This window comes from Artemia sp. Qi Xiang Cuo, chromosome 14 (genome assembly GCF_049724085.1).
Source record: "Artemia sp. Qi Xiang Cuo chromosome 14, ASM4972408v1, whole genome shotgun sequence".
In the NCBI taxonomy this organism is placed as follows: Eukaryota; Metazoa; Arthropoda; class Branchiopoda; order Anostraca; family Artemiidae; genus Artemia; species Artemia sp. Qi Xiang Cuo.
Window position 1 is genome coordinate 30,417,344 of NC_142807.1, and position 21,205 is coordinate 30,438,548.

Below are 21,205 nucleotides of genomic sequence, written 5' to 3' on the forward strand. Positions count from 1 at the left end.
TCCCAGGTATAACTTACAATCGTTGCCCCCAAGTTCTTTGGGGTTGTGTCAACCCTGGAGACATTGTTATATGATCTTTAGACTATTTTGAACAAAATTGATGATTCAAAAATATGATCAGAAGCATTTGGGGAAAAAGCACGTGGGGAGGGGGGTTAGTTGCCATCCAATCACTTTTGACTCTTCAAAAGAATACTAGAATTTTCAACTTCTAATCAAATGAGCCTCCTTCAAAGTTTGTACAACCACCCTTTCCATAAGAAGCGTATTATGTCCCCGGGGGAATAACTTACACCACATGCCCCTGGGTACTAGGGGGAGGGGGTTATGTTGTCTCCTGAATATTTTTCCTGATCTTTTGAGTATTTGAACAAAATCTCAATTTTTGATTGGGTGCATTTGGAGAAAAGGGGACTGGGGGGGGGGAGGAGGGGGGTTACTAATTTTCCTCCGGTCACTTTTGACTTTAAAAGGAAACTAGAGCTTTCAAGTTCCAATCAAACGAGTCTCCTCCAAACTTTATGCAACCACCCCTTCCATAAGAACCTTAAATGCCCCAAGGGTATAACTTACAACACCTGTCCCGGGGCTCTTGGGGGGGGGGGTTCGTTTTAAGAATTTTTTCTGATCTTTTGACTATTTTGAACCAAATTGTTATAAAAAAAATTTTTGGATACATTTGGAGAAAAGAGGGCGTGAGAGTTGCTAGCTGCTCTCAGATCACATTTGAGTCTTAGAAAAAACAAGAAATTTCAATTTTCATTCAAATGAGCCCTCTCCAAAATTTATACGACCAACCCTTCCATGAAAAACTTTTATGTGCCCGAGGCATAAATTAAAGCAATTGCACTAGGGGTCTGAGGGGTTGTGTCAACCCTGGAGGCCTATATGATCTTTGGACAATTTTGAATAAAATGACTATATCAAAACTTTAATCGGATGCATTTGAGAAAAAAAATTTTGACAGGGCTGCCCTCCGATCACTTTTCGCTTTTAAAAAAGAAGCTAGGACTTTCAATTTCCAATCAAATTAACCTCCTCCAAAATTGATAAGACTAGCCCTTCCATAAAACCTTATATGTCCGAGAGGTATAACTTACAATTGTTGCGCCCAGACTTTGGGGGATTGTATAAACCTTGGAGGCATTGTAATATGAACTTTGAATTATTTTTGAACAAAATTGCTATCTCAAATTTTGATTGGAAGTATTTGGGGAAAAGAGGGCGTGGGGGATTGTTGCACTCCGATAATGTTTGAATCCAAAAATAGCACTAGAAAATTTAATTTCTAATCAAATAAGCCTCCTCCAAAGTCTATACGACCACCCTTTCATAAAAACCTTATGTGCGTCCAGGGTATAACTTACAATACTTGCCCCTGGACTCTGGAGGATTGTGTTGACCCCATGGTTTTTGTTTTCTGATCTTTGAAGCAGTTCGAACAAAATGGTTATTTCAAAATTTTGATCGAATGCATTTGTTAAAAAGAGGGAGGAGCTAGTTGCCCTCTGATGACTTTTGACTTTTGAAAGGGGAGCTAGAACTTTTAATTTCCAATCGAATAGGGATAGGTCCTTTTATTAGACAGTGAAATACATATACTAAGGCTTTAGATATTTTGACGAAATAGTCAGTCATCGTCATTTTTTTGTCCCCAGGGCATAACTGACAACTCTTGCCCTATTGTTCTGGGCGTTTCATTTTACCCCCCAGATTTTGATGTCTGATCTTTGGAGTATTTTAAACAGAACGGCTATCTGAAAATTTTGATCGAATTTATTTTGGGAAAAGAGGGCGGGGGGGGGGGGGGCTAGTTGCCCTCCGATAGCTTTTGACTTGGAAAAAGAGCACTAGAACTTAAGATTTCCAATCAAATGAGCCCCCTCCGAAGTTCACACTCCTTCCATATGAAGTACCTCTGGGGAAAAAATAACAAATAAATAAATAATAAAATATTGAAGCCTTAGGGCCTTTGCTATAGGCAACACTGTAGCGTTGCCTCTGAAAAACACTACTTTTTTAAAGCTTGATTTATTCAGGAGATAAAGTTACAGTAGTATTCCTCATATACCAGTTCCCTCATTTTGATGGACTGCTTTTCTTTTATCGTATAATTACTGCTAATAGCTTTCTCTTTCTTTCAAGAATATAAGGCTCTATGTAATAAAGGCAAGTTTACACATTGAAAATGATCGATTACTTTATAGAAAATGGACCTTAATATATTGGGGACTTTTTTTTAGTTGGATATGGAAAATATGCATTCTAAACTTAACAGGCAAATTTGCTTGTTTTAAGACCACGTTTTAAATATCTTAACCTGAATTTGACAATAATTATAATAATTATTTTTTCATTTATTTTGCATAGAATTGTATTCCCTAATTTTCTGTAAAACCATACTAGCTTTGTTTTATATTTTGCCTTTCATTGCGGTTTCCAAGACTATGTCCGACGATTTGCTATGGTTTCCATGAAAATTCTGATACTGTTCCCTGATTTACCTTTAAACATTGTTATTAAAATATAATATATAAAACGTTCAACGCTCTCGGTGAAGAATCAATAGAGAAATATAATATATAAAACGTTCAATGCTGTCGGCGAAGAATCAATAGGGAAATTAGAATTCGTTTGTCAATATCTATACTCAATATAGTTAATAACAGTAAGGGCTGACGAAACCATAGTAACGAGAAACTTTTAGCAATATTTTTTTGAAACTATAGTCGTTTCATAAAAGCTGACCCACATAGAGAATTTCAGTCCATCATTTTTGTAGAATAATTTTTGCAACTTCTGTTTTCCTGTAACTGTTAATTTGTATAATAAATATAGGTCTAGGTCATTTTAGAAAAGTATTTTATTTTATAGCGTTTAAATGAAATTAAAAAATTTTCTTCTTATAAAAATGACTTCTATTTAAGATAAAACGAGTTTGTAACTCTTAATGTATCTAAATTGACGTATTCTTAGATCATTTATGAAAAAGTTCGGTTTTGTTGGTTTTAGAAAAAAAATTGTGGATGCTTTCTTTGAATTATGTATTTAAGTTCTCTTATCAACGGAAATAATTTTTATTGAAGATAGTTCTTCACATAGTATGAAAAGTATCAGAGTATCATAGTATCAGATAGTATAATAAGTTTGGTTTTGTTGATTTTAGAAAAAGAATTAGGGGTCCTTTCTTTGAATTATGTATTTAAATTTTTTTTTATCAACGGCAATAATTTCCACTGAAGACAGTTCTTCAAATAGTATGAAAAGTATCAGAGTATCATAGTATCATAGTATCAGATAGTATGAAAAGTTCCGTTTTGTTGATTTAGAAAAAAAAATTATGGATTACGTTCTTTTATCAACGGAAATAATTTCTACTAAAGATAGGATATAAAATTGCTTTGTTATCAAATTTAAATTTAACTCTTGCTCTTATTTTCAGCGAAGGTAATTGTCTAGATTAAGATGAAGCTGTATTTTTCAGGTTTATTAATCAAGAAGAAGTACAATAGAATATAATATCTTTATTCACTGTACTAGATTTAAGCTAACTTGGGCATGCCAATAACAATAAATTAAACAATGCTAGGTGCAGCAAAAAAGAGTAACGATGGAAAACCCAATCCCAAGGTCTTCCTTTCCAAGGTCTTAAGGATGGAATCTCAAGGACTCATACCAATCAAGACTATCAGTAGACTCATGACGCCAAAGCTTCTGAACCGGGAAATTATTTCGTGGTTGTCATCTGCTGGGACACAAAAAAGTGTTAGATTGGTTTACCTAGAATTGATCACCAGTGATTGGTAGCCTCGGTGGTAGATTGCTGAAGAATTGACTGAATAGTCAAAAGTCTTATGATTCACATGAAATTCGGTAGACAGGTACTTACACCATAAGGATTTCTATGGATGAATATATATTTTATTTATCCCCATATTCACGGCACCAGGTATATAAAGGTATCTGCTGTATCGCTATTCATTATCTCGTTCCAAAACATCGAGGTTATAAAGGTCCACCGAACCTTCTTTTGAAAGAGTAAACAGAGGGATTTGCAGAAATAAGATCCCCAGCAAGATTATTCCAGATAGAAGCTCGACGCCGGATGAAGCTATTCCTCAAACACTCAGTTCTTGGCATGTCGTCCTTTAGATAATTGGACCGAGCAGTGTGACTTCATGTCTGTCTCCATGGCGGGACAAAGAGGGGGCATAATGTGAGAGAGCTTGTCTGAGGGCGGTGAATTCATAGACTTGTAGAAAACAGCAATCGACGCTACATTAAACCTTTTATTTAGAGGCTAGAGCGAAGCATGTGTAGAGGCAAAGCCTACCTGTTTGCCCTGTTATGGATTTTCTGGAATAGTGCTATGAGCGTTGACGGAGCTCTAGCATATAGCAGGCATCCATATTCAGTTCTAATTTGGATGTATGACTCGTAGAGTGGGATAATCGATCTGGATGGAAGAAGGTTTTTGCAGCGAGGAGAAACTCAAAGGTTTCTTGCGCAGAAAGTTATCATCTTATCAAGGTAGTAATTTCAAGAGAGATTCATGGAGAAATGAATCCCCAGTAGAAGAAGCTCGTCGACTCTCTTTATATTTTCTTTTTTGAAAATGAAACTGGGATATTCACGCGACACCTTTGATAAGTTAATTAGAAGCTCCTTTGTCTTTGATGCATTTAAGTTGATTATCCACGCATAAGACCACTTTTTAAGTTTAAAAAAATCTATATGAAGGAAAACGGGGTTTGTGTCGGGTCTTCATGTTTTGGGACGGCTCAGTCTGTCGTGGTATCGTCAGCAAACTGGATGAGGAAAATCGAAGGTCCCAAGACACTGTCCTAGGAAATTTCTACTTTCACTAAATATTCGTGGGAAATAAACCCGTCAAGGACATCCCGCAGTGAACGATCAGAAAGAAAGCTCTCAATTACTTTTAACAGACATCCATGAACACCGTATGCAAGGAGTTTCTTTAGCAGGTCACCACGCCATTCTCTGCCGAAAGCTCTGCTTATGTCAACTTACAATACCCTAATGTCGTATACCATTGCCAGAAGTTCTATCCACTCCTGATAATAGGCCACTAGGCAGTGTAACGTTAATAGTTTCGAGTGGAATCCAGATTGGCGACTGCCTAGAAGGTCATTTGATTCCAGGAACTGTTGAAATGATCTATTGCAGACGCTGTCATATACTTTACCAACACTGGAGAGGAGGATAATGTGCCTAATGGAGCCCACGCTCGTTTAATCACCATCTGGCTTTAGGGTAGGCATAACATCAGCGAACTTCCATGATTGTGGGAAGGATCTGAAGCGAAAGCATATCTGAAAAAGAAATGAAAAAAGTACAACCAGTTTAGTACTGCAGTATTTGAGAACAAAATTTGGAATGTTGTCAGGAACTGTGGCTTTGGTCACATCAAGATGCCAAAAAATATGAAGGATCATAAGAGCATAAAAAATCACACTATCCAGGAGAATATTGGTTCGGTCAGAGAAATTTAACACTTCCCTACCATCGTCCAGATTTTAGAATTTGGCAAAGCCAAAGCAAGAGCTTCAGCCTCTGCCTGTGGATCTTGTACCGCAGTACAGTTAATCTGTAGAAAAGCGTCCTTGACAATTCTCCAACAACTATTTGCCGAAGCATGTCGAAACTTGGTGGAGAATTTCTCCTTAAACTGAAACTGAGGCTGCTGAATCACATGAACTGCGTGTTTGCGCGTGTTGATGAATGTAATTCTGTCTTTTCCTCTCTCTAAAAGTAGCCATCACTTGTGTGTCTTATGTTTTGCTCGGATAGCCTTCTTACACTGTGCGTTAAACCAAGGTTTGTCCTTACTGGACACACGGATCCGCTTTGAAAGTATATGTTTTTCGACAGAGTCAACTATGGCCTGCTCGTACTTCTCTGCAGTTTTCTCTGGGCCTTCAAGGAGGAGAGCTCACCGCTGCTGAGAATAAAGAGTGTTTTTCAAACCGTCATGATTTCCTCTCTCGTATTGCCAGATTGTTCGCTCATGCTTTATTGGAGGTGGAATACGAAGGTTTCCACGTGCAATGACGGCAATGTTGTCACTTCTGAAAGAATAAGCGTCTATCTAAAAGGATTTAGAATGATCTCTAAGGAAAAGGTCAATTAAAATCTCACGCTATGAATCAAAGTAATTTAAACAAATATTTATTTAGAGTATAATAATTAAAAAACGGCTAAAAACATAGAATGTCTCGAAATTTTTTTTTCAAGAATTGTAAATAAAAAATGTATTATTTTATAAACTGTAAAATAGTCTATAATAAATATAAACAATAATAAACCCTTTATAATTCTTATTTTAATTTAGATTACCCTACGCATAAAGGGCTTTGTAATGTACATAAGTTTAGAAGGCTTTGCACTAAGAGTGTAAGGGGTGTGAAATAATTAAAAAAATTCGACCCGGTAGAAGTCAGTGATTTTTTTTCGAACTACCGTTTGTCTGATTGTCTGTATCATTATTTTTGCCTTGAAACCCAATTCGTAGCCATGTTTTTAAAAATTTTGTCCGGATGACAATGGAAGTTTTCGCCATGAAAGGTTGTCTATTATTCTGTGCATGATATCTGGCATCATGCAAATGCACAGAAGTTATGCACATATGTATTGTCTCGTCTAAGCGCACCGTCCGGTCTAAGTCTCGATTGTAACTGTCTCTTTTTATAGGATAGTATTTTTTGAAGAAAGATATAATTTTTGAGTTTTTCATGTCCACGTTTTGTGAATGTATGCTTTGTTTTTACCTTTGTATGTATCGATATATGTGAATGGTATCATGTGAGCAAGAGGTTTTTATGAACCAGATATTATGATTCTTAGATCAAATTTGATAGTTCTTATATGATTTTATTCAAGGAAAAGGCGAGGGAATTGCAATACCGTGATAGATTAGCCACCGTATTGCATCTAGCTGTAATGCTAAATGTATGCCAAAATCCCTAAAATTATTTTATTTTTTTGGAAATACAGTAACGAAAGCAAATCTTTTCATGGTACGTTTAATCAGCTCATGCGTCTCATGAGTATATAATTGGTTCCATGCACATCTTTCATTAACTTTTCAAAGTGAAGGATGAATCTTTTCTCAAAAAGAAATATTAAAGGCATTATTCCAAAAATATACGTTTATCTTCAAAGGTGGTTAAAGTAAACATTTGATATTTTTTCTGCTGCTTGAAAAAATTCTACTTTTCTCTACTAAAAAAGAAAGGGTAGGGCGGTCATAAGGTATTTTCTAATAATTCAATGACATTCTTGACACCACTTACGTTAAAGTGAGCTTGATAGCCGCATCACCCTAATTATCACATAGTGCAAGTGAGTTTATGTCATGAGCACCCTACTTTTTCATTTTTAGTCTTAGTCTTAGGACTTGTTTCTGATGTTTAGTCTTTTTCTCCTTTTTTTCTAATGGTGAGCAAGTAATATATCACTTTTTAAATGGAAGTGTTTATGCTAAATATGGCTCAGATTTATATATTATGCTCTCCACAATACGCAAGAAAAGTAAACACTTATTAATCGAAATAGTTGCGACAAAGTTTCAATTCTAGCTAAATGAAATTGATGCGTTAGCTTAACCCAATAGTAACTGAAAAGAAACACAATGAAACATAAATATCTTCAGACTAAATCTCAAGACAAATCAAGAAAGGAAGTAGCAAAAGACAAAAATAAAAAGAAGAAGAAAGAGCAGAGAAAAAAGTAGAGGCCATCCCAACGTGAGCATAAATCAAACCAAAATTAAAACTGAATGAATTATTGGTTAATCCCCAAACCCCAACAATGTATAATCTTCAAAACATGTTTTTTTCATTGACGAATGATTCATTGGAATTATTTCAGGCAGTTTAAATTTATTTTAAGTCGTACATATTTACACATTATAATTTTTTATTTTTTTTGGTGGGGGAGATTGAAAATTCTTTTAATATTCAATCTTCGACAATGTGAAAAACACAAACTTTTTTGCTTAATATATAAGTTGTAGGGGGCTGGGGTTGTCAGAGGGAGCATGTCACTTTGGTCCTCAGTTCCTATAAATTGAAAATTCTTTTTATGACTCTAGTACGAACAAGGTGCAACTTGCCTTCTTTTTTAATGAATGCTAATTTTTTGGGGAGAGGATTTGGATGATCACGGATTCAATATCTTACAATGTCATCTGCAATCAATAAGCAAAACTTCAGCTTATCCAGACCATTGTAAGTGGGTTGAATATTAATTTCCAGGTTTGATATCTCCCTCCGACGAAGTAAAAAATTAATAGTATAATGTAACTATTTCGTTTACTTAAAATATAGTTAGAATATCATGTTTCCTGAATAGAAAGAAAACGAAATCTAAAAATATTATTGTATCAATCTGCTTCAGGCGGATAAAAACCTTCCGAAATTTAAATTAGTAAATTTAGGATGCCAATAATAAAGAGTGCAAAGCTTCAATGCGAATAATAATCAATGGGGCCCCTGAATGTATTTAAATAGTATTTTAAGTTATTGAATTTTGAAATTATCTTAATATTAAAATAAAATTAACACACTATGGTGCCTAAGAGAGGTACTGTCATGAAAACTTTACCTACAATGTGTAAGATATACCACTTACTTTTCCAGACAATATTTTAATTATTTTCTTTGAAACTTTAAAGAACAAACTACACTTTTCTTGGGAACCCAGTCAAGATATATACCTTAGCTAAAAGAACTATAGAGTAATATACTAATAAACTAGTTTTTTCAACTACTGTGATACCATAAAAACCTTTTTATTGCTTTTGTTGCATGTGCATGTCTTACTGTGCTTTTTGAATGTAGAAAAAGAAGAAGAAGTTTGCTGAAAAAAAGCGATTTGGAAGATCAATTGAGCGCATTGGGGAGCCATCAGCTCTTCCTCTCACACGATTAAGTACTCTTAAGCTACTTCTTCTGCGACTGGAGGTTTGGCATTTTTTATAGATTTGTTATTTTATTTGTCTGAATATCTATTCTTTACCAGAATAACATGCAAATAATGTGCAAGTGAGCTGTTAAGATCCTTCCGTATTATACAGAGAGAGGCTCATTAGGAATTTCTCATTTCTATGGTCCTGCTTCTTCTTAAATTGTTAAATTGTAGATCTGCCTCAAAACAAAATATTTGTGAGATTATAATTCCACTTTATTTATCTAAAATTTTCCTTTCATTACATCTTCCTTCTAGGTATGATTTCACCAAGTTGATGTATGGCATTTAATTTTTTTCCACACTTCTGGTTTTTTTTTCGCAATAGTGTTCCCAGTTGAACATCTGAAGTTCCTCTTTAATTTAATTTACATTTTAGGTTTATTCGCTTCGCGTATTTGGTCCTCTTTAATAGGCCAGACAAGCGATACCTAAATTCAGCAGTAGTCTTGAATTTAAAAAATATATTTGATGGAGCAGAAACTTTTGAATTTTTTTTGGGGGGCTAAGATAAGAAAATGTGCCTTAAGGTAAAAAATTTAGGGGGAAAATCTCTGATTGATCATTCGTGGGTATTCTTGTCTAATTTTTATTGATTGGTACCTTCATTGGGTTTTCTTACTCGTATTTTTTATTACGGGTTGGTAGCCTATCAGCATCTCTAAAAATTCAAACAGAATCAATATTAGGGGTCGGCATCATTGCTGTTTTTGGCTAAAACAGAAATGTTAAGAAACGGCAATTAAAAAACCGAACAGAAACTGAGAAAAAAACAGAAAATCCGTTTCTATTTTTACTGAAAAATAGAAATGATCTGTTTTTACAAAAAAAAAATGGGTGTTTAGCAGATATTTCTGTTTTTCTAGTTTTTAAGGTTTATGAGAATAAAGCGAATATTTATTAATAAAGATTAATAAGAAATGCAAATTATAAAAAATTCTACAAAAAGACTAAATATACTTAATATAGATTCAGAGCCTGAAAAAACAACTGAAGTCCTTTGATTATCAGCACAACTTTGGTCGCAGAAGCATAATTATACCCACTGGCAATCACCATTGCCTGTTTGAACAGACAAAGATCCTCAAAGACTGCTTCCGCGATAGACCATTCATTGCTCTGCAGACAATGTTAAGAAAGAACTATTCCCTAGTTGTCAAGTATAGCGAATCCGATAAAAGTCGCTTAAATGCGCTACGATACTCTTCGCAACCAATGCAAGGAAAATGAAGAAACACAGGTTTAAGAAAACCAGAAACAGCAAAAAGAGAAAAAAAACGTACAGAAACACAATCGGTACTGAAAAACACCTACCTGTTTTCTCCTAAAAAAAGAACAGAAAATGGTAGAACTAAGAATAAAAACAGAAACGGTGCCGACCCCTTATCATGCCTTTTTTTTCTTTTTTGACATGGCTCAAACATGTTTAACAGACCATAATTCTGTATTACGGTCTATGTAATAACCGTTCGTTTCACATGGAATGTAATTATGTTTAAGAGACGAATGCGTCACCGCTTAGCGGTAGGGCGTTTGAGAATGGGACTGCACATCCTTGTGCTAAAGGTGACGATGGCAGCCATGAAAATTTAAATAGTACTCTATTTAATGTTGTGAATTTCATACTTACGTTGTAAAAGAAGTTGGTTTCATCAAAATGTTTCTTCTTTTTTAATTCTTTTACGCGATTTTTTTCAATATTTGTAAGTCAAAATGAATCTTAACGCAAATAAAAAAAAAGCTACGCATTTTCTAATAACATTTTTCAGTAATAACTTACCTCTTTTTTATTAGAGATTGTAAATATGTATAGGTGCCGTGTCGAATTTTTAAGCTGCTTCCTTTGCCTCTGAAGGGTGATGTATTTCCAAGATTCATATAGACTTTCTATCTATCTGCGGTTTTATCTTGAAATTATGGATGGTTTAGCGTAAAATTATCTACTTTTTAACTTGTAAAATTTACGTTCGTCAGATTCTAATGCTAACTCACATCAAGGTTTGAACTCATGTAACTTTCAATAATTATTATTTTCGTATTAGGTTAAAGACTTTTGCAGTGCAGATTACAATCTTACAACCTATGGAGTTTTTCATGTGAAGGGTTACTCCTGAAGGAGGTGTGGGGCAGGTAACCCAAAGATCAAGAAGTTATCTTTCTTATCTGTAAAGCTAATAACCAAATGCTTTAACATTAAATCCATAAAAAATTGTAATTAACATTGTCAAGAAGAAAAAATAAAGCACCCTTAGCATTTTAAAGCAAATGCACCTAATTAAGTAGGCCTAAGTATGTGTTCTTGAATGATGAAGAAAGAATAAAGAGTAAAAATCATGAAATACGTTTTATTGTTGTTCATTAACTTTCAGGTCGATGAAATCTTTTTTTGCAAAATAATAAAAAAAATTAATACCCTAGATTACTCAAATTCCGGACAGAGGTTATCTTTTGCGACAAGGGCGGATCCAGTATTTTTTTTCGGGGGGGGGGGGTACTAATTTTTTACTTTTTCGGGGGGGGGTTTACTAATTTTTGACTCAGTTTTCGACTAATTATACTGATTTTTACCTAGGTTTTACTAATTTTCGACTTATTTTCGACTCGGTCAAATATTTCGGTTGGGGGGGGGGCTCAAACTGGGTAACCCCCCCCCCCGGATACGGCCTTGTTTTGCGATCATTAGCTCATAAAAGGGGCCCCTCCTTCCAAGATTGAACAATAAAATACGTATCCCAGAGGAAACGTTTCCTGCTATTAGCTCAAATGCTAAAATACTGCATTTAGTTATGTGTGAAGCCATGTAATTTGAGATCTAGGGGTCTGATTAATGAACACTTGTGTAGTATCTGGTAAAATTTTATTCTTCCTTTTTTTTTCGGCTATTTTTAATATTAACGGTAAAATCTATCGAATTTCGTTGGATGGTTTTATTAAAAGTATGTAATTCTAGTTAATGATAGGCCTATTCAGATTTTTTTTTGTAAGTTTTGACTTTTCTTACTACGGCGATAATTTCTAATTTCGAAAATAAATTTTTGATAAACAGTCTATTTTTAACTTTTTGGGGTATTTTCTTTCTTTTTTGGGTCCTATTTTCTGGCCTGGATCACTTTTCGTCAGTTTTGCTTTTGAGTTTTGTCCATCGTTTATATTTTTACGTCATATCTTGGTTTCTAAATACATTTATTTATTAAACAGTAGACTAATTAACTCTTCGCTTAGAAATTCGTTTAGTCTTAATTCAGAAATGGGTAAATACGTTTTTTTTACTATTTTATTTATTGGTTTTTCTTTCTTTTGTTTCTTGAGTTTAATTCTGTTTGGTCAAAGTTTTGTCGACTTATCCTTGTTTTGCTCACTTGTTTGTTATGTAGATTGTTTTCTATGTATAACGATACCCTTTCGATTTAGAACACTATAGCTAAATTAGTTATAGTAAGTCTTATATGGCGCCCTGAAACATAAAACAGAAATTGATTTTCAACGCGGTTGGCTTAATTAGAGTACTGTTTATACACATAAACCTTTCTGTCCCTTTGGTATTTAAAAAGCACCAAGTCATATAATTCATAAGAACACCGAGTCATATAATTTTGTCATTTCCAAACAGTTTTTTAGATGATCGGAAATGATCAAATAAAAGACTTACGGTTACGAGTATAGACTTTTGAAGTTCACAGAACCTTCTTTTTTTTGTCGACGATTACTTTTGGTCTTATTTTTTCTTTGTTCTGAGGAGTTTACATATCACTAGAATTTTAATTTGTGTGGTAGATTTTAATATCCAGAACACACCTTTAATAGTCTGTAGTTTTAATCTTATAAAGAGCACACTGTAGCTGGCAATATCGATATGTAACACCAAAAATCGCAAGCGTTCTCAGAAATTGCACATCCTCATCCCTAATTGTGTTATGCATTCCCTTAGTTAGAGTATCTAACCTTCTCAGTGTAACCCTCTGCTTTTAGTTGTTTGAAGTGAATCAGTTTATGCTCAACATATATTCTAATAAAAACTATTTCAGGGAAATACGGCCAATTCAAACCCGAGATACAGATTAATGACAACTTTGGCAACGCCCGTTTATGATAGAAGGAATTTTTCGGTGAGCAACGATACAATTTATAAGCTATATCATAAATTAAATATTATTTCAAAAAATTGACACAATAGTCTTTTTTTATCAAGTCACTATTTAAACTGTAATACAAGAAAATGTAGATGAAATAGATTATTAATCAAATCAAATCACAATATGTGCATTGGTTTAAATTTTAGCCTCGGTATAGTTGAGTGTTCTTAGTTTAAGTTGAGACAAACACAAAGAAAACTTATTACACAAAGTGAAGTCCGTTACTCATCTGAGAGTTCATTTTGCTAGAATTTGAACTCTTTTTCAATTGTCTTCTGAGTCTGACACCACTAGATTTTGAATATAAAATCAGACGTTTTTTATTGTAAATGTATAAACTCTCTACAAAATAGTAGGGAGGAATGTAACTATCTGAAACAATAGATACAACTGTAATTTTAAGGCTCACTTCTTAAAGATTCTGTTTCTTTCTTTTGCTTATAAATCAACATAGCCTAAGTTTTTCTGTATTTTTTATATTTTTATAGCTTAATATAAATCATATGACGTGAAATTGAGATAGACAGTTGAAAATCATGACACAAAATCACGTGATAAAGGGTAAAAGGAATAATAACAGCAATAATAAAGATTTACTAAACTATTTTATAACATTTTCACTTAAACTGTGATAGACTACTTTAAACATAATGTATTTGTAACAGATGATTTTCTTGTGAAATGAGTCCCTTTTGTTTGCTGTACTCAGGGTTGTGATAAAATTGATTATTTAATATTGTTTTACTCGTCAACAGCTAATGCTAGACTTTAGCCAATAAAACGTAGATAGAAGTGAATTCTCCTTATTTATATCAGATTTAGACTCGATATCTATAATCATAGAGCGCACACCTGTAAAAAAAATGGATATACAATACATACAATTAAATCTCGTAAGTTAAGTACCTTTACTAATTAATATTTTATATTTAGAATATCACGGAATACATTCTTGTGAACGATGCAGTTTGGGTTGAAAGGATCAAAACGGTAATATTTCAGTGGCTAATTTAGTTGCTGCTGAGTGTGTAGATGGAATTAGTAGTTTGTAAGCTAGACGCCTAGATATGATTTAACCCAAAATTTATTCTGGTTATAGCTGTAGTTGTTTTGACAGTTGTGATTTTTCGCTTAATTGAAACCAACTTATGTGTGTTTTTTCTCAGTGTCTGAAAAATTTCAAAAATGATTAAAGGGGTGTTGAAAGAGAAAGATTCATTTTGAATTTCACGAACTGTGAGCCTACTAATAAAAGTTTCTTTTATCAGTTCCAGTGTTTTGTATAGCATTATCCCTTAAAATTTGTTGCATTTTGGTGTAATATAGACCATTTTAATTGAGAAAATTTTCAGTCTATTTTCCAAAAGAGGGGATAATTATTTTTAAAAGGATATCTTTATTTAATCATCGAGGATAAAGTAAATATTCTAGCATAAGTAGTATTATATCTTATGTGAAAAAAATTGATGCAAGGAGCATGTACTTTAATACATGAATGAATTAATTCGGAGCTTAAAATTTTCATTAGTGACCTCATTTAATCCGCTTTGGGTAGCAAAACAGTGTTTAAATTATGTTTCCTAATATAGTATTCATGCGCCATTAAAGATTCATTTGCTGAAGCTGCAATAAGGACGATTTTATAAATGAAAATAGGAATGACTGTAAAAGTTAAGATGAAGTTCCTTTCGTCTGCTAAGGATCTACAACCCAAAGCATTTTATTGAAGGGGGGGGCAAGAGCTATACCCGGAAAGTCAAGGGACATGGGCTATATAATAATTTTTTCTTCAAATTATTGGAGAATCAACTTCTCCCTAAAATTGGTAGTTAAACGAATATCAAAGTATTGGTCTCAGCGTTAACTCTCAGAAGACTTCCTAGAATTCAGTACTGCGACATCTAAAGACGTAGCTAATTATTTATACCCGGTTAAAAGTTCCGCCAAGGAAGTTCCACTAAAAAGGTCCGCTAAGGAAGCCATTACAAGAGGTGAATAAATTTCTCAGGAATGGGTCTACTTCTTAAATTAGGGCTCCAGGGGGTATTTATAGTATCCAAATTTCGCCCCTTCCTACCTATAAGGCTTTAGAGATTCGGTCAAGAATGATTTTCCCGTCTTCACATCGAAAACGAAAAGTTGAAATCTTCTTGGAGCCTGCTTCTCTTTCACCTTTATGTATTAAGAACGTCATTAGTTACAAGCTTAGACAAAATTAGGGATATGCTCTGACAACGTGGTTATAACTGTTTCTAAGCATAGACCCACATTCATCGAATCTGTCAAGCCTTCCAAGTAGGGAAGGTCATAAAACACTTACCTTGACCCTATTTTAGTGAGGAGATTATTGCTAAAATTTATTTGACGTAATATAAAATTCGTGAGGGATGATTGTTATGCTGGGGATAGGGGTATAAATGTGTGTTTTTACAAATTTTCTCGGGAGGTAATTTGGGCTGTAGATCTATTCCTGAATATTTCATTTAGTTAGGACCATAACTTTTTGAATAAGTGATGAACCTTGCTACATAAGTTTTGCTGAAATCCTTTTATACTTTTTGGATGGCAGTGTTTTCAATATTGTTCTCTCTATTGAAAACTATTTTCAATATAAACATGCAAAAAATGCATTGTTATTACTTCCTTCAGTATTAACATCAGAATTGTTTCTGCACAGTATGAGCAATACAGTAGTTCCAGAGTAAACTAACACATGCTGATTTTTAGCAAGAATTTAATAGCAAATTTAAAATTCACTTATTTGATGATAGTTTTTTGGTTTTGTAACTAGATTCTGTTTTGCAGAAACTATTGAGTTGTTATTATAACTTACAGCGATTACTGACAAATTTAGCTCTTGATTTAGCTATAGTGAGCCTTCATTTCGTAGTTTCACTGTTTTACTAGTTGTAGAATTAGAAGGTCAAAGGAAAAAGTCTATGTTGCGATTCGATTGTTGGATAGTTAGTGAAAAGAAATCTCTGGGAAGCAAATGTAAAAAATATTTTTTAGACGAGAGTATTATTTCGTGGAAAGACGAAAAAAAGAAGTCCAGAAGCTTCTAGAAAAATACTGGCTTTAAAAGGTAATACGAGTTATGGACTATAGCTAACAAGTACGGTATATTAAACCAATCAAATGCGAAATATTCAAGTAGTTTGAATGATTCCCTATATCATCGACTTAAAAACAAGAAAAACAAAAATAAAATTGTCGTATTTTTGAAAGTATTATAAAAATATTTTTACCTTTGGCCTTACACTGCAAGATTAATTTTAGTTTCTATAGAAAATAAAAAACTTTCTAATTGAATCAATACATTTTTTATATGTAGTTATTGCATTTATTTTTTCTAACCGCTTGTAGTTTGAATGCGTGACTTTTTTTCAAATTACTAATATTTCCACTTATAACGAAACAAAAAGACTAGACTGGAGAAGACTGAAGCATTCATGCTTGGAGACTACACTCCCTGGAACCTACACAAAAATACACAAACAAAAATTTATCCAGATTAAAGTGAACATGGAGATTATAACTCAAAATGAACCGAAAATACCGAGTACATGAGAAACCGGCACCCTGCCCTTAACGGAAGATATTTTAGAGCATAAATAATCAGTCTGTGATTGCTAGTGTTTTATTCACCGATGACCAACTGAAAGTTTCATAGTTTAAGGCAAATACGGATAAAAAAGCCCTTTCATACTCGAGTTATTGGATTTTTATTCACGTTCCTGTTGCATTCGTTTTGAAGCATTCGAGAGGAGTCTAAGTTCAATCTCAAGCGCGGGGGGGGGGGGGTTGAGAGAGGCGGTAGCCCTTTTAAATATGGGAAATTTTCTGTTCGCGTTTTGTGTTTTAACTGTCCTCTTTACTTTCATTTGAAGAAGGAACTTACTTTACCAACTAAACTCCAGCTCGTTTTAATGTCATTTTAAGGGCTATCCTAATACATGGCCGCTATTACATCCCTCTTTACGCGCTTTAATTTAGTACAAAAATCTTTTGTTAAAAGAATGTATTTAGATGTATTTATTTTCAAAATAAAACAATTTTTCAAAACAAGAGGGAGGCTGAACCAGTGTTCTTACACTTGCGTTCAATTTTTGTAAAACAAAGCTGCAATGCCTAAAAATTATCATTTTTGCAACAAAAGATTCATCCCTATATTTAAAGGAGTTTATATATGGTTAGGGACGAATGCGCCATTGTGCACCATCTCTGCACATCACCGCCATGACCTCTGAAACTGGGCAATAAAGTGACATTTCAGTATTTCAATGTGATTCTTTATCTAATAAAATATACTTGATAACATTATCGCCCTGTTTGTACCAAAATTGGTGCTGCAGAAATTTGCCGGTGTTACACAGCAGTGTAAGCCCTTGTTAATTCTGAAGCATATTAGAACTTTCAATTACGGTTAGAATGAGCCTGTCGATAATCTTGACGACCACTCATGGTTGGATACAATCACTCATGATAAACCAAACAAATACGAATCCCTGACCATACTCCTCTGGAAAAATATGAAAATTCAGGTTCTTAGAGACATGGGTATTCGGCGTCTACTCCAGGATTCTCAAATGTACTGAATTTGATTGTATAATTTTCGTCAGGATCTCCACCCAGTTCCTTTTTAAAATAATCTAATTTTTTTAAACTGGTAACTTTTGATGGAGGATCTTAAGCTTAACGAATTGTGCATATTCGGAATCATCAGGAAAAGGATTTTTTTATGAACTTCACTATACAATACGTTTACTTATTTCTAGCAAAGGTCGGTCTTTATTTACAGTTTTTTTTCCAAGAACTAATCGATATGTCAACTATTTGGCTATACATGCACTGATCGCCCAACAGTAGATTTTTTGAACTCTAAAACTGCATGTGCTTAATTCTTAGTTTAGTTTCCTAGTTTCAGCAATATGTAATATACTACTATTACTACTACTACTTGTAACTCACTGCAACTCCAAACAGGGGCGGATCCAGGATTTTGTTTAAGAGGAGAGAGCGCAGAATTTTATGATCCGATAAAAAAAAAATTAGGGGGGCGCAAAATAGGCTGATCCGATAAACTTGCGTTAGGGGCAAGTTTAATTAACGCAATCTTGCGTTAATTAAGTAAATTACACTACTTTAGACTACGTTAGGGGGCGCACGCCCCCTCGCCCCCTGGATCTGCCACTGGATCCAAGCCATCAAACGCCAACACAACTGCACACATTATCGTTTTCCCCTATCCTGAATTAAACCCATCCGCTCTCATCCCTCAAAAGAGAAGGGAGGGTCACTCGCCACTCTTCAGCCATCAGCGGCAAGGATCACTTCATTCTGAGAATTAGTTATAGAAAAAGAACTGTGGTTTGAAATTGGTAAAACTAAACTGAAAATAACAAAAGAATTTATTCTAAGAAGTTTTTTTTCCTTTCCTGTAAGTTTTATTAGTGCTCTGACTGTTAATATTAATAGAATTATTGTGACAGGGGAGTATTAGGCACAAATAGGGGCCTACTACTGCTAATTTAAGTCACCACTCAGCCACTGGCCACCCTGCCTAGTATCTTGCCATAAGACAGAGCATTTTGTAAAATACGCTACTGAGATGGGATGGACTGAAGCCAGTAATGATTTTCAAAAGATGCCTGGGGGGTATCCACCTAGAAACATGAGGTACCATCCGTGGCGTACAAAAAGATACCTAGAGGAGCAAACTGAGCTATGAGAAAGAAGTTCTCTTAATAGTACAAGTTCTGAGGACCAATTGCCGCTTGACACTGATGGCTTGTTAGTGGTCACTCTCCCCTCTCTTTTGAGGGACGGATGTCACCTGCTCCAGCCAGTCCGAAGCTGGCGGATGGAGTTCTTGATATGATAAACAACAAATAGAACAATAGGGAAGTTTCTTATAAGACAGTGGAATGCAACTTTAAATGAATATTTCGACCCTATGTCCATGGGCCGTCCTCACCACAACACAATCAAAAATAAAAAAAGAAACTTTCATTAAAATGAGTCCTGGTTGAACTTCGTTGAAGTAATGATGCTAGAGCTATTTTAAAGATTTTAAGAACATTTTTGGTTATAAAGTTTGCATTTTAATGTAAGTTTCTTTTTTTATATTTTTCTTGTGTTGTGATAAGGACGGCCTCTGGACATAGGGCCGAAATATTCATTTAAAGTAGCATTCACTATCTTATAAAAACTTCACTATTGTTCTAATGGTTGTTTATGATGATAATACAGTGTGGTCTTCGTATGATGATAAAACATTCAATTATAATTTCAACTTTTGAGTAAAATTTTGATATTTAGTCCAAATTTCAGACAAGCTTTGCCCAGATAATAGCTATTTTTATAATACATTTATAAAGAAATTTCGAATGGATTGGATGAATTTAAATTACAGATTTAAGATCGTTTCTTAGTTTATCATTTTATGAAAGTAACCTATTCATGTTTTGTTTTGTTGTAATTGTTAATGTTTTGAATAAATGTATGTTTAGTTTTTTTTAAATAGTTATATTTTATTGTCTTCGAAAAAGATTTATTTTTACGCCTTTTTGTAAAATAACTTTGTATTTAAGGATGCTTTTCTTTCAATAAAAACTGTAAAAACTTTAACAGAGAAAATTGTTTTTGCAGAAGACACGATTTCCAATTATTTCATTATATAATGTGGATTAAATTACGATCCGATCTTCAGCAAAGCAAATCTTTTTGCTAAGGTAAAGAAAATTGTTGCAAAATTTCAATCCAGCAGTGCCGTCTTCGGTGTGTCTAGAGGCGAGGAAGGAGTCACGAACCTCCTCATGAGTCCAACAATAGGGAGATCCAATTACAAGGATCTACACAGGCTATGGAGGGATAGTTTCGGGCTGAGGCCTGTGTCTGTGAAGAAGTGGAGACGACGGTTGATAGACTAAAGCCTAAAAAGCGAATGGCCTAAAAATTTTTGAGGAAGTTTGCTTAAATTCTTGTCAAATTTCCAGTGGATCTGCGTGGATTATTTTCCCCCTGCAAGCATATCTTTCGGTAGAAAATTCATTTTGAGTAACTGACTATCTCAAAAATGTAATATGACGCCATGAGGGACAAGGGCATAGTAGAAGGATGTTAAGCCTCCAATCGCTTTTGGCCCTTAATAAAGCCTCTTGAATTTTTTTTCCCAGTTGAAATAACGTCCCAGCAAGTTTTTATGATCAGCTTTGGAAAAAAAAGAACACATTAGAAATTCATCGCACATTACTAAGTCAACGCTATGTATTGAGTATGAAAAGTGCAGCTGCTCAAAACTTTTCACCATTGCCCCGTGGACTACATGAGTTGGTGCTACCTTTGAAGGTGTATTTTTGTTCAGTCTTTGCGACTAAAATGACTATCTTGAAAATTTTGACCTAACACCAAGTTTGGCTGTAATGGCTCCTTGAGGTGTTAATTACAGGGAAGGGCACCTCCCCAATCACTTTAAGCTTTTGAAGAGGGGACTAAAATTCAACATTTCCTCTGGAATGAGCCCTTGACCCCGAAACGTTACGTGTGCTGGCTCCAAACAATCACCCCAAGAAAAATTAAAACTCAAATACTCACTTTTAACATCCAAAATGTGAAATTTTGCATTTTTCTACTTAGAGCCTTAAAAATTCTGTTAGAAGGCTCTTAGACATCCAGAATCTGAAGATACAAGTTTCACAAGCTTTCTCCTAAGAAACTTACCTCTGAGAAAATCGCCTGGAAAAACTCGCCGCCAAAATATTGCCCGCCCCCCGTAATTACAAAAAATTACTCCGATAAAACTTACCAATCCTTTCTTGTGTGTAAATATAAAAAACTTCGATATCAGTAGGCTACACGCTTTTTTTTTTTTTTCTTTTTTTTTCTTTTTTTTTTTACAAAACCGCAAACTTTAAACATTAGGTATGTAGTAAAGAGGCTGAGAAACTTTGCTAAGTGGAAATCTGAGCCTAATATAAAATTTTCAGAATGTTATCCTTATTCATTTAATGGAAGCTCGGGAAAAACTGCCTGTTCTTTCTTTAATTATTGACATTGTTAGAATCATAGAATATTTTTTTCTT

At 34.2% G+C, this 21,205-nt stretch overlaps 1 protein-coding gene across 1 annotated transcript in view; it reads left to right on the forward strand.

Annotated features, from left to right (window-relative positions):
- Positions 1-21,205, forward strand: part of LOC148944358 (voltage-dependent calcium channel subunit alpha-2/delta-4-like) — a 209,559-nt gene that overhangs the window by 110,712 nt on the left and 77,642 nt on the right. Inside the window, exons 12-14 of the mRNA XM_089099907.1 lie at positions 8,862-8,984; positions 13,014-13,094; positions 14,055-14,111. Of these exons, the coding sequence (XP_088956033.1) occupies positions 8,862-8,984; positions 13,014-13,094; positions 14,055-14,111 (261 nt within the window). The remainder of the gene's footprint in view (positions 1-8,861; positions 8,985-13,013; positions 13,095-14,054; positions 14,112-21,205) is intronic.